The following is a 13,349-nucleotide window of genomic DNA, read 5'->3' as shown; positions in this document are numbered from 1 at the left end:
TTGGCAAATATTTTTTGATAGTTGGGTCTTAGTCCTTCGAGGTGGCTATAACAACATAACTAGAGACCTGGAGACTTAGAAACAACAGAAATGTAATTCTCCCAGTTCTGGAGTCTGGGAGTCTGAGATCAGGATGACAATATGGGCTGGTGATCTTTATTATCTTAAATTAGTCAGTAATAGTATATACACTTGATTTCAACATATGAATGGGGACAGACATAAATATTCAGATCATAACATTATGTAAATAGACTTATTTTGAATCTGGTAGATTTCCTTCACCTTATCTCATTATACCTAATATTATCTATTCATATACAGGCATTCCCTAACTGAATTTTATTTTATCTTCTTCTCTTTCTCAATCTTATTTTCTTTGGTTTTATTTGTCCCAACTGGATTTAAAAACTAAATTTTTTTTAAGGTCATCACTAGTCATTAGGTTTTGTTTCCTCCATAGGAAAAAGTATTATATTCTTGATATTCTTGTGTTCTTTGAATTGACCTTGTGTTCGAAGGCTGACCAACAATTATTTAATATATTAGAGACTGTTTTTGTTTTGAAAGTTAGAACAAAATAATGCCATCGCAATTTTAGTAGTAAATGAAACCAGAGAAGTGCTATCTTGAGCAGGAGGGATTATCACTAATCTGGTATTTAAGGAAAAATTTAAATGATTTGAGAGAAGGTCATCTTGGAAGTTTAGGGAAAATCTGAAATAGGTCACTGGATTTTATTTAAGTAATTTACTTATATTTTATATATATTTATATATACACAAACATGTATAGGTACACACACACACACATACATACATACATACATATACACAAATGAATCAAACCCTGTTCTCACCTCCATTGGCCTCAAGGTATTCTTTTATTTGATTTTGTTGTTTTTTGGCTTTAGGGGTGTGTTTTCTTGGAAAAGATTTTATAGGAAGTTCCAAAAATAGAATGAAGAAAAGACTGATGTTATCTAATAAGTCCTAGAAGAGAAAGGAAGCATGTTAGAGACTAGAAGGGAATGAGGAAATTGGGGAGGAGTTGGATTTACATTTTTTTAAAAAGTTTTCATAAAAGATTTGTTATATATACTGTTTTTCCAAATAAATAGTAAAAACATAGAAAGTGAATTGAGGCCCTGGCCGGTTGGCTCAGCGGTAGAGCGTCGGCCTAGCGTGCGAAGGACCCGGGTTCGATTTCCGGCCAGGGCACACAGGAGAAGCGCCCATTTGCTTCTCCACCCCTCCGCCGCACTTTCCTCTCTGTCTCTCTCTTCCCCTCCCGCAGCCAAGGCTCCATTGGAGCAAAGATGGCCCGGGCGCTGGGGATGGCTCTGTGGCCTCTACCCCAGGCGCTAGAGTGGCTCTGGTCGCAATATGGCGACGCCCAGGATGGGCAGAGCATCGCCCCCTGGTGGGCAGAGCGTTGCCCCATGGTGGGCGTGCCGGGTGGATCCCGGTCGGGCGCATGCGGGAGTCTGTCTGACTGTCTCTCCCCGTTTCCAGCTTCAGAAAAATGAAAAAAAAAAAAAAAAGAAAGTGAATTGATAAGTTGATGCTTTAAAGATATGGAGTAATATAAATATATCGATAAATGTATGTGGAGTGAGATTACAGATGAGTTTGTGGTTAATTCTTGATAAATTATAATCTTATATGATTCAGTAATAGTATATACTTGAAAATCTGTTTGATACTAGATAACAAAGCAATTCTTGGGATTGATTGTTCTTTGTAATACCGTTTGTGGGTTCATACTCTGCTGGAGATAACTAAATGTTGGAAGAGTCGATATCAGGGTCCCCCAGCTGCAGCCCCCTGAGGCCATTTATCTGGCCCCCACCGCACTTCCGGAAGGGGCACCTCTTTCATTGGTGGTCAGTGAGAGGAGCATAGTTCCCATTGAAATACTGGTCAGTTTGTTGATTTAAATTTACTTGTTATTTATTTTAAATATTGTACTTGTTCCTGTTTTGTTTTTTTACTTTAAAATAAGATATGTGCAGTGTGCATAGGGATTTGTTAAATTTTTTTTTTATAGTCTGGCCCTACAACGGTCTGAGGGACAGTGAACTGGCCCCTGTGTAAAAAGTTTGGGGACCCCTGGTCTATATAGTTAATTACAGTTTTGTAGTTTTAGAGAGTAAATGGGATGAAATCATGTTGACAAACAGGCTAACCATTGGTGAAAATTGCCATTTAAGAGTTTTAAAACAGAAAATTGGTGAAATACTTTTTGGAAGCTAAACTGGCTGTTTTAGGATATGTCCTTCTATAAGTTTCAAAGATCCTTACTGGATCTTGGATTTTTATAATTTGTCCTAATCCAGTGATAGCTTTTTACCAATTATTTAAAATTTCCCCTTAAGTGAATTAAACAGTGACTCAGAGCCCATTTCTAGTACGCAATCCAGGACTCCGCTGAAACGTAGTGGGGAGCTCTCCATCAGCATGCTTGCCCGTCTGTAATTAGTAATGATGATAAAACTGTTCTTTTACCTTTTTCAGTGACTTCTTTTTTGCTACTTAGAATTTAAAGTATATTATCCCAAAGTGAGCTTTAGAACTGACTGATATTGGTGCTATTTTGTGCCAGATCTAATGCCTGCAGCCTGTTTCCTGGCCCTCAGATTCTGAGTTGGAGAAAGACTTGTGCTTTCAGATAGAATGAAGGTCAGAAAGCCCCAGGCCAACTTACTGGGGGATGGGGTGACTTATTGAGAGGGATGCCAGTGAAGTGCTCAGCTCCCACGTTTCTAGAACAGCTTATTCATGAGAAGGAGGAGGAAAAGATAGTAGTATAATATCTCTGTAACTGTAATGAGAAGACAGTGGGACAACATCTATAAACTATTGAGAGAAAAGGACTCCACGCCAAAAATTGCATACATATTCAAAAGTACGAGGGCAGAAAACAATACATTTTTGGAAATGCAAGGAATACCAGCTATGGACCTTAAATGTTAAAAAATCTACTTGATGTATTCTAACAGATGAAAATGGAAGCGTGACATACTTCTGAAGATAGAGGAAGCAAATGCAGTTTTATAGGAAATCGGTACAATATTATAAGCATTTGAACTATCACAATCTTCCGTTCCGCTTTTGTGTTCTCTCCAGCCCCTCCCAGCCCCAGCCTATCCCTCCACCCGATCCTGGACTGTCGTTTCAGGGGATTTGTGAGAAGGAGGTCAAGGAGAAGCTTGTGCTCAGTCTAACATCTTGATTTAGAAAATCTGTTTTTAAGTTGCTGTACTTCTTACCACAAAGAGTTGTTATGGAAAGTTGTTGGTCACGGCTCTTATTGCAAGCAACAGAAACCAGCTGTGTCTGATTTAAACAAAAAAGGGATTGAACAACAGGATACTTGGTGACTCAGAGGATCCTTCGGAAGGCTGGAGGACCAGGCTCACTCGTGGGCTAAACATTGTGCAAAGCTTCACAGTGACGGCACTGTGTCTTCATTGAGAAGTAAATTGCCTTTTTCTTCTCTTTTCAAATGTAGGTTATATATTTGGGGAGGACTCCAGAAGAAGCATATAGAATATTGCTATTTGGAGATACATCCTATCTTCCTTTCAGGTAAATATAAGAACGATATGGTAGATCATTTCATTAGGCCCTTGTCAGAAATATCTTGGTGTAATTGTTTCTGAAAAAGGAAGACCTAGCAAATAGTCATTTAAGACTGGGTGCAAATAGCACCATAGATCTAGGTTACTCAACAGTAACACCATTGATATTTTGTTATGGGGGTCTCCATGCGTATTGTAGAGGATTTAGCAGCATCCCTTGCTTCTGTGCACTGGATGCCAGTAACAGCTGCATCCCCACAACAACTGTCAACACTTAGTGTCCCCAGACACTGCCAGATGTCCCTGGTGGTGATGAATTGCTCCTATGTAAGAACCTGTCCTCTTGATGGAATAATCAAGATGAGAATCCTGACCTCTGGTACTCAAACCTACCACTGAGGAGCTTGGTTCCTGAGGAGTTAAGAAATAAATTTTGCCACTAGTCAGGACTTAATTTCTAGGTTAAAAACTAACCTTGTTTCTCTAGGGACTCAGCTGGCGGAGATAGCGGGTGACATTGTTAGTGTAACAGCACCATTAGAAAAACCAAACTGCTGTGTCATAGAGGTGGTAGATAAATAAGTAAGGCCTTTACATAAGGGGATGATGTCCTTGTCCTCCTCTCAGATTTACTATATGATTATATTGAAGATACTTAAAAAAAAAAACAAAAAAAACCCTTTTTTTCCTTTAAGTCAAATTAAATTCTGAAAGTTTCTTTACCTGTTTACCAAAATACTTGACTTAGCTATATAATCTAAATACTTATGTGGTGCTGGATGCTTAATAAATGTGTGAAATATTTTTACTTGTTATATGCTGTATGGATAATTTCAAATATTGTGTTATTCTTTCACTCACAGATTAGTGGGTTTAGGATTGTTGCATATACCTCCAATGCCTGATTTTGAAAGTGTGGTCTTGCCTTGAAAATGTAAGGTTCTAAATTGACTTCATTGTGGACAGGCTTTGGGATGAATCTCCTTAACCTTAGGCAGAATCTCCTTAAATAACTTCGTAGGACTGTCTATGGACTTACTCCATGAAATAGAGGTTAGGACAGTTCTGTGTTGCACTCTGACTGCATATTAGTGATTTAGCAAAGTAGAATTGCTTCTGTCACCTCCTTGCTTCCAAACATGGATCATCTTAAGTATTGTGCTATTTGAGGTGGGTAGGAAGGGATGGATGTTACTTTCTAAACTGCAGAGTGCTCCATTTTTCTTCTCAACCTAAAGTAGAACAGCAAACAGCCTAACTAATGGTGGCGCACTAGACCTCGGGGTCGGAAGCCCTGAGGTCACTGGGGCTTTTATTTTATTTTTTCAAATTTTATTCATTTTAGAGAGGGGAGAGAGAGAGAGAGAATGAGGGGGAGGGGGGAACAGGAAGCATCAACTCCCATATGTGCCCTGACCAGGGAAGCCCAGGGTTTCATACCAGCAAGCAACCTCAGCGTTCCATGTCAAACCCCCATCCACTGCGCCACCACAGGTCAGGCTCCTGAGGTCACTGGTTTTGAGCACTGACTCACTGGCGTAAGCAGGGGAGATTGTCCAAACAATCCCAAAGCATGCCAGCTTGAGCCCAAAGGTTGCTGTCATGAAAGGCCAAAGGTCACTGGATTAAGCAAGAGGACAGTGGCATGGCCCTGGTCAAGGCACACACAAGAAACAATCTCTGCACAACTGAAGTGAAGCACCTAGAGTTGATGCTTCTTACTCTCTCTCTCTCCCTTCTGGTCTCTCAAAAAAGAATTTAAGAAATATATAACAGCAACTGTGTACTTCCTTTAGAAAAAAATGTTTGTAGTTTTGGTCCCTGAGTGACAGGTACATTGATATGCAGGGGTAATTTTATTCTTTATATTGCTAATCCTGTATAAAAGTGCCATTCTTAAAGTTTATAACGATATTCTGACATATGAATAAGCTCACAGATTTCACCTGATCCAAGTCAGGATCCATGAAACACTGTTGAGATAAAAGAAGTTGTATGTTTATTTAAATACAGGGCCCAAAGTAGAATAGATGTTGCTCACTGCTATACTTGTGTTTAAAATTATTGAAGCTTGGCCTGACCAGGCGGTGGTGCAGTAGATAGAGCGTCAGACTGGGATGCCAAGGACCCAGGTTCGAGACCCCGAGGTCACCAACTTGAGTGTGGGCTCATCAGGTTTGAGCAAAAGCTCACCAGCTTGGACCCAAGGTCACTGGCTCGAGCAAGGGGTTATTCGGTCTGCTGAAGGCCTGCGGTCAAGGCACATATAAGAAAGCAATCAATGAACAACTAAAGTGTCGCAATGCGCAACAAAAAACTAATAATTGATGCTTCTCATCTCTTCGTTCCTGTCTGTCTGTCCCTGTCTATCCCTCTCTCTGACTCTCTCTCTGTCTCTGTAAAAATAAATAAATAAAGAAATAAATTAAATTAAAAAAATTATTGAAGCTTGGCACTAAGAAATGAAGTCACTTCTGGTCCCAGGAGCAGAAGTCAGTAATTCTCTAATAAATAGAACTTACCTAGAAACAGTTCAGATTTGGGAATTCTGAGTCTCTAGTCACAGGTACCAAACATTGGGTTTATCTAAAGTAGGGGTAGTCAACTTTTTTATACCTACCACCCACTTTTGTATGTTAGTAGTAAACTTTTCTAACCGCCCACCAGTTCCACAGTAATACGGTGATTTATAAAATAGGGAAGTATCTTTACTCTATAAAATTTATAAAGCAGAGTTAGAGCAAGTTAAAGCAAATAATAATAATTACTTACCAAGTACTTTATGTCGGATTTTCACTAAGTTTGACAGAATATTTTTTTTGTTTGTTTGTTTTTGTTTTTACAGGGACAGAGAGTCAGAGAGAGGGATAGACAGGGACAGACAGACAGGAACAGAGAGAGACGAGAAGCATTAATCATCAGTTTTTTGTTGCGACACCTTAGTTGTTCATTGATTGCTTTCTCATATGTGCCTTGACTGTGGGCCTTCAGTAGACCGAGCGACTTCTTGCTCGAGCCAGTGACCTTGGGTCCAAGCTGGTGAGCTTTTTATTTATTTTTTTATATTTTTTATTTTTTTAATTTTAATTTTTATTTATTCATTTTAGAGAAGAGAGAGAGAGATAGAGAAGGGGGGAGGAGCAGGAAGCATCAACTCCCACATGTGCCTTGACTAGGCAAGCCCAGGGTTTTGAACTGGCGACCTCAGCATTCCAGGTCAATGCTTAATCCACTGTGCCACCACAGGTCAGGCGCTGGTGAGCTTTTTGCTCAAGCCAGATGAGCCCACGCTTAAACTGGCGACCTCGGGGTCTCGAACCTGGGTCCTCTGCATCCCAGTCCGATGCTCTGTTCACTGCGCCACTACCTGGTCAGGCAGAATAAATCTTTATAAAACAACTTACTATAGTTAAATCTTTTTATTTATACTTTGGTTGCTCTGCTATTGCCCACCATGAAAGCTGGAACGCCCACTAGTGGGCAGTAGTGACCAGGTTGACTACCACTGCTCTAAAGCATTGTTTCTCGAAGTAAGGGCTTGTGAAACAGGGCTCTGTGGTGGGCTTAGTTTTTTAAATTTATTGATTGACTTTAGAGAGACAGAGGTGGAGAGGGAGGGAGAGAGGGAGTATTCATTTGTTGTTCTACTTAGTCCTGCACTCATCGGTCACTTCCTGTATGTGCCCTGCCTGCAAAGCAAACTTGCATCCGTGGTGTTTCAGGACTGTGCTCCAACCGACTGAGCTAACAAGCCAGAGCCTAGACTGTAAACTTTTATTACCAGCCTATGAAGAGATAAGTACAGTAACTGAGAGTAACAAGTTTAGAGACTTTTGTAATAATTTAACAGGGTATATTTATGTCTGTGGAATCAAATAATAGAAGAATTTGGGCTTGTATTTTATGTTTTTTACTTCCACTTTTCTAGCAATTCATTTTTATTTTATAAAAATAAGATTATTGCATTATTGCACATATGTAATAGTACAGTATTATTGCATTTTCTATTTATTGTATTTTACACAAGTATCAACCTGTGACAGTTTAAATCTGCTGCTTTACCACATTTTACTCTTCTATAGAACTTACTGATTAGATGAAGCCTAATCTTTTGAAAGAAATCACCTTGTAATGGCCTCTTACCCTTGCCACTTCAAGTTCATAGACTATAACTACCAAAGAAGTATTGTAAGAAGGGATTGTGCAAGGAAAGCATTTGTTTGCAGTTAATAACGTTTTGCTCCATAACCATATTTTATTCAATTTAGATATAATTCTTCAACCACTGAGTTACATATATGTATATGTATAAAGCAATGTAGGATTTCCTTTTTCTTTTTAAAAATTACTATTTTAATTACAGTTTACTTTCAATATTATTTTGTATTAATTTCAGGTGTACCGCATAGTGGTTAGATACTCATACACTTTGCAAAGTGGTTTCCTCCAATATTTTGAGTATCCACCTAGCACCGTACATACTAATTACAATATTGAGTATATGATGTATGATTTCTTAATGAATTATTAGCTATTTCTCTGTCTAAACAAAAAAAGTTTAGCCTGACCAGGCGGTGGCGCAGTGGATAAAGCGTCAGACTGGGATGCGGAGGACCCAGGTTCTAAACCCCGAGGTTGCCGGCTTGGGCACAGACTCATCTGGTTTGAGCTTGAGCACAGGCTCACCAGCTTGAGCAAAGGATTGCTGGCTTGAGCCCAAAGGTCACTGGCTTGAACCCCAAGTTTGCTGGCTTGAGCAATGGGTCATGGGTCACTTGCTCTGCTGTAGTGCCCCTCCACCCCCCCACCCCCGTCTAGGCACATATGAGAAAGCAATCGATGAACCACTAAGGTACCGCAATGAAGAATTGATGCTTCTCATCTCTCTCCCTTCCTGTCTGTCCCTCTCTCTGACTCTCTTCTGTCTCTGTCCAAAACAATTTTTTTTCTTTTGATAACTCAGGGTTGTTGTTATGAAGAACATGTAGTTCTATCCTTTGATATTACCTAAAATTCTCCTTTGCTTCTTAGTTGACTTATTCTGGGGGTGGGGGAGTCTTTTTATTTTTTTTTAAAGGTGGTGTTGCAAAGTTCCTGATACCTTGGCTATTGACATGAGACAGATAGGACTGTGACATCAACTCTGGTATTAAAATATCTGTGGTTCTTGCCCTGGCTGGTTGGCTCAGTGGCAGAGTGCTGGCCCAACATGTAGATGTCTTAGGTTCGATTCCTGGTCAGGGCACACAGGAGAAGTGCCCATCTGTTTCTCCACCCCTCCCTCTCTCGCTTCTCTCTCTCCTTCCCCCTCTCCCTCTCCAGCTTCTCTCTTTCTCCCTCTTTCTTCCTCCCTCCCTCCCTCCCCCTCTCTCCTCCTCCTCCCCTCCTGCAGCCATGGCTCCATTTGAGCAAGTTGGCCTTGGTCACTGAGGATGGCTCCATGGCCTCCACCTAAGGTACTAAAAAATGGCTCTGGTTGCAACAGAGCAAGGGCCCCCCAGATGGGCAGAGCATCACCCCCTAGTGGGCTTGCCAGGTGGATACCGATTGGGGCGCATGCTGGAGTCTGTCTTTGCCTCCTCACCTCTCACTAAAAAAAAAAATAAATAAAATCTCTGTGGTTCTTTACAAACATTAATCTCCTAGTCTGTCAGTGGGAATGATAGTTGTATCTCCCTAATGGGGTTGTAAGGATTGAGTAACACTCTGCACATAAAACACTTGGTATAGTGCCTGGTCCTTAGCTAACCATTGTTAAACATTTCATATTTTTCTTTTTTCAATGTGTAACTCATATACAATTTCAAAAAATAACTAATCTTGTGTGTATAATACAGTAAACTTGTACTTGTTATGGGCACCTGCCATCCAGCTCAAGGTACAGGATGTTGCCGGCACCCTGAGGATTCCCTTCACTCGCTTCCTGTCGGTGCCCCCAAGCTATGACTTCTGCACCATCTGGTGTTCTTGCCGTTGAATGTTAGATAAAGTGAATCATACGGGGTGCATTCTGGAGAGCTGGGATCTAGCTTTTTAAACACTGAGATTTATCCGTGTTGTGGCAGGTAGCAATAAGTTCTTTTCTTTACTGCTGTTGTAGCATTCCATTCTATGAATATGTCACAGTTTATTTGCCCTTTGTCCTTTTTTTTTTTTTTTTTTAATACAGAGACAGTGAATCAGAGAGAAGGATAGACAGGGACAGACAGACAGGAACGAAGAGAGATGAGAAGCATCAATCATAGTTTTTCATTGCGCGTTGCAACACCTTAGTTGTTCATTGATTGCTTTCTCATATGTGCCTTGACTGCGGGCCTTCAGCAGACCGAGTAACCCCTTGCTGGAGCCAGCGACCTTGGGTTCAAGCTGGTGGGCTTTTGCTCAAACCAGATGAGCCGGCACTCAAGCTGGTGACCTCGGGGTCTTGAACCCGGGTCCTCTGCATCCCAGTCAGACGCTCTATCCACTGCGCCACTGCCTGGTCAGGCTACCCTTTGTCCTTTTGATGAATATTTGGGTTATTTGCAGTTTTGTGCTGATTTGAATATAGTCTCCTGTGAAAGTTACTATTCTTAAAAACTAGTATTTGCCATTGTTTTGCAGCATTTTCTAAGCAGTACCCTTTTACTGACTCATCCGATTTTCTAAGTTTGTTACGCGGCCACAGTGCCAAGCCCCCTCTTCCGCAGACGCTCACATTCCAGCTTCATAGCTGCTGTCCTACTGTTTTGAAGAAGCCTGATTGCTTGGGTGGGAGGAAGGAGGTGTGAATGAAATAAACATGAGTGAAAAAAGAAAGATTCCTGTCTATTCAGTTAATGTGTTGTATGAGGCAGAACTGTAGCTGAGCCCAGATAAAAACTTGTTAAATCATCATTGACTAAAGCAGAGTTTGGCCCACAGTAGGTTCTCCACATACATTCAGTGCATGTATCAAGTTGTCCCAAAGGTTGGATCAGCATGCTTTAACTTGATTGGAAAAGAATTATCAGTAGGTTAAGATAATAATCCTAGCTGAGGAGACAGAGGTTAAAATATTGGGATGTAACTTGAGAGCTCACCCTGTTTCCACTAATAATTTTGATTTTCATTTAGAGTAAATGACTTCAGTTTCTTTTTCTTTTAAGTGAGAGGAGGGGAGATAGACAGACTCCCACATGTGCCCTGACTAGGATCTATCTGGCAACCCCATCAGGGCTGATGCTTGAGTACTGAGCTATTTTTAGCAACTGAGGCTGACACACTCAGACCAACAAAGCCATCCTCAGTGCCTGGGGGCCATGCTCAAACCAGCTGAGCCACAGGTTGTGGGGAGGGGGGGTAGGGAGAGAAGCAGGTCGTTGCTTCTCCTTGTGTGCCCTAACTAGGAATCGAACCTGGGACGTCCACACACCAGGCCAATGCTCTAACCACTGAGCCACTGGCCAGGGCCTTACTTTTATTTAAAGACTAAACAGCAAAAATTCTTTTTCTTTTCTTTTTTTCCCCCTGAGACTTGCTCTGAGTTTCTGCTTGATTTTAAATTCTAGTCAGCTTTGTTTTGAGGTAAGTGTATTGCAGACAGTTGACTGAACTGTGTATTTTCAATATTTTTGGGCTTTCAGAGATGCTGCCTATGGGAGTTGCAACTTCTTCATTACACTGCTCGACTGTTTTCATGCAGTGAAGAAGGTAAGTGCTCGCAGGATGCACCCACTGTTACATTGGAGTACTGAGGTACAGTCCAAGGAAGACAAGGTCTCTGCCTCAAAGATCTTCCAAGATGTGCATGATGTGAGAGGTATTCCATTTCTCCGCTAACATTAGAGTGACACCATACTGGAAAACAGTTTATTCTCAATCTGAGAGCGTCTGTGTATGAGTTGGTAAAGCCACTTGAAAAACAGGGAACTAGCAGGTAAGTAATTAGGTTATAAATCAAGAATTGTTTCTCAGTGGGTTGTCATTCCCAAGAAAAACAGGCAGTAGATGCCTGATTTCCAAGTCCTCTTTGATTTATGTGTTTTATCATTCCAATTCCTGTTAATCCTATTTACATTTAATAACACACTACCTAGCAAACATTTTGTTTTTGTATCTCTAAGCAGTCAATATCCAATGCAATGGAATTTGAATAGCCTATTAGTTTGTCAGTAAGTTTTATATGAAAATAAGTAGGTCACTACTGCTTTGTCAAAGTTATTTTGAAATAACGCCTGCCTTTTATAACCAGGGTTGCTTGTGTCTTTGACTCCAGGGGACATCGTGCATATCCCATTCCAGAGCAGGGTCCTATAGAGTGTTGTGACACAGCAGACCCTGGTTATAATGCTACTAACTTCTTTGGGTGTCTTTCTTGGGTGTCAGGGCAGCATAAGAAACTAGAACTGTAAATCAATAACCTGTGGATCAGTACACCTACCGCAGCCTGTCAAGTTTTTATGTGACTTATATTTTCAGAGCAAAAGGAACCCGGGTGTACTCTTTTGCTTTATTCTTTTTTTTTTTTTTTTTTTTTGTATTTTTCTGAAGCTGGAAACGGGGAGAGACAGTCAGACAGACTCCCGCATGTGCCCGACCGGGATCCACCCGGCATGCCCACCAGGGGCGACGCTCTGCCCACCAGGGGGCGATGCTCTGCCCCTCCGGGGCGTCGCTCTGCCACAACCAGAGCCACTCTAGCGCCTGGGGCAGAGGCCAAGGAGCCATCCCCAGCGCCTGGGCCATCTTTGCTCCAATGGAGCCTTGGCTGCGGGAGGGGAAGAGAGAGACAGAGAGGAAGGGGGGGGGGTGGAGAAGCAAATGGGCGCTTCTCCTATGTGCCCTGGCTGGGAATCGAACCCCGGTCCCCTGCATGCCAGGCTGACGCAATACCGCTGAGCCAACGGGCCAGGGCCTTGGGTTTACTCTTTTGTATGCTGAAACTTTCTGAGAATTCATACAGAAATTTTGTGGATTAAAATGAGAGGGCTAATTAGCATACAAATTCAGAGGTTAATTAGCATATCTTTTTCCCTCTGTATCAGGCATTGAGGTATGGAATATAATCCTTTTGGAGTTTGAGTCCGTGGCTCCCTGATGAGTGGAGCTGACTGAGGTAGTGGCCACGGACTAAGGCAGCTCCATCAGGCCTCAGTTTAGGCAGGTAATGGGCAGAGAGGGGTCTCAGGAGATGAGGGACAGCAGGTATAAATGATCCCTTCTGATTGCGGTTGCAGTCCCTGTCAGGTGGACCCAGGAAACTGCTAATGTTGGCAGGCATACTGTCCTGACCATAAGGCCCCTTTTTTCTTGCTCTCTCTCTTGTGTTCTCTCTCTCTCTCTCTCCCTCTCCTATTCTCCCCCTCTTTCCCTCTCCTGCAGCCATGGCTCGATTGGTTCAAGCGCATCGGCCCCAGGCACTGTGGATAGCTCTGTGGAGCCTCTGTCTCAGGCACTAAAAATAGCTCAGTTATGAGCATGGCCACAGATGGGCAGAACATCGCCCTCAGACCGGGTTGCCAAGTGGACCCTGGTTGAGACAGATGCGAGAGCCTGTTTCTGTATCTCCCCTATTCTTACTTGGAAAAGAAGAAGGGGAAAAAAACAAGAAAAACTGAGGGCCTGGAAAATGGTCTATTATAACAATGTATAACTGTTCCTACTGTTAATTCTTGGCTTAATATTTTTAACGAGATCTTATTAGGAACTAGGTCAAAGATTGCTCTTTTCATACTATATTTAATTTTATTGAAGAGTCAACAGCTTCTGATTTTCAATGCAAACATTTATTTGTGAATGACTTAGA

The 13,349-nt window shown here is 41.7% G+C and overlaps 1 protein-coding gene across 13 annotated transcripts in view; it reads left to right on the top strand.

Annotated features, from left to right (window-relative positions):
• CDC14B (cell division cycle 14B) overlaps window positions 1-13,349 on the top strand; it is a 113,186-nt gene that overhangs the window by 56,938 nt on the left and 42,899 nt on the right. For 9 of the 13 annotated variants that reach the window (XM_066368325.1, XM_066368323.1, XM_066368313.1 and 6 more), the window contains exons 5-6: window positions 3,514-3,590; window positions 11,188-11,258. In XM_066368325.1, the coding sequence (XP_066224422.1) occupies window positions 3,514-3,590; window positions 11,188-11,258 (148 nt within the window). The remainder of the gene's footprint in view (window positions 1-3,513; window positions 3,591-11,187; window positions 11,259-13,349) is intronic. The other 4 variants (XM_066368314.1, XM_066368318.1, XM_066368321.1 and 1 more) reach the window with 1 other exon arrangement.

This window comes from Saccopteryx leptura, chromosome 2 (assembly GCF_036850995.1).
Source record: "Saccopteryx leptura isolate mSacLep1 chromosome 2, mSacLep1_pri_phased_curated, whole genome shotgun sequence".
NCBI classification, from domain to species: Eukaryota; Metazoa; Chordata; class Mammalia; order Chiroptera; family Emballonuridae; genus Saccopteryx; species Saccopteryx leptura.
The sequence above is the reverse complement of the archived record's forward strand: the minus strand, read 5'-3'. Positions and strand labels throughout refer to the sequence as shown.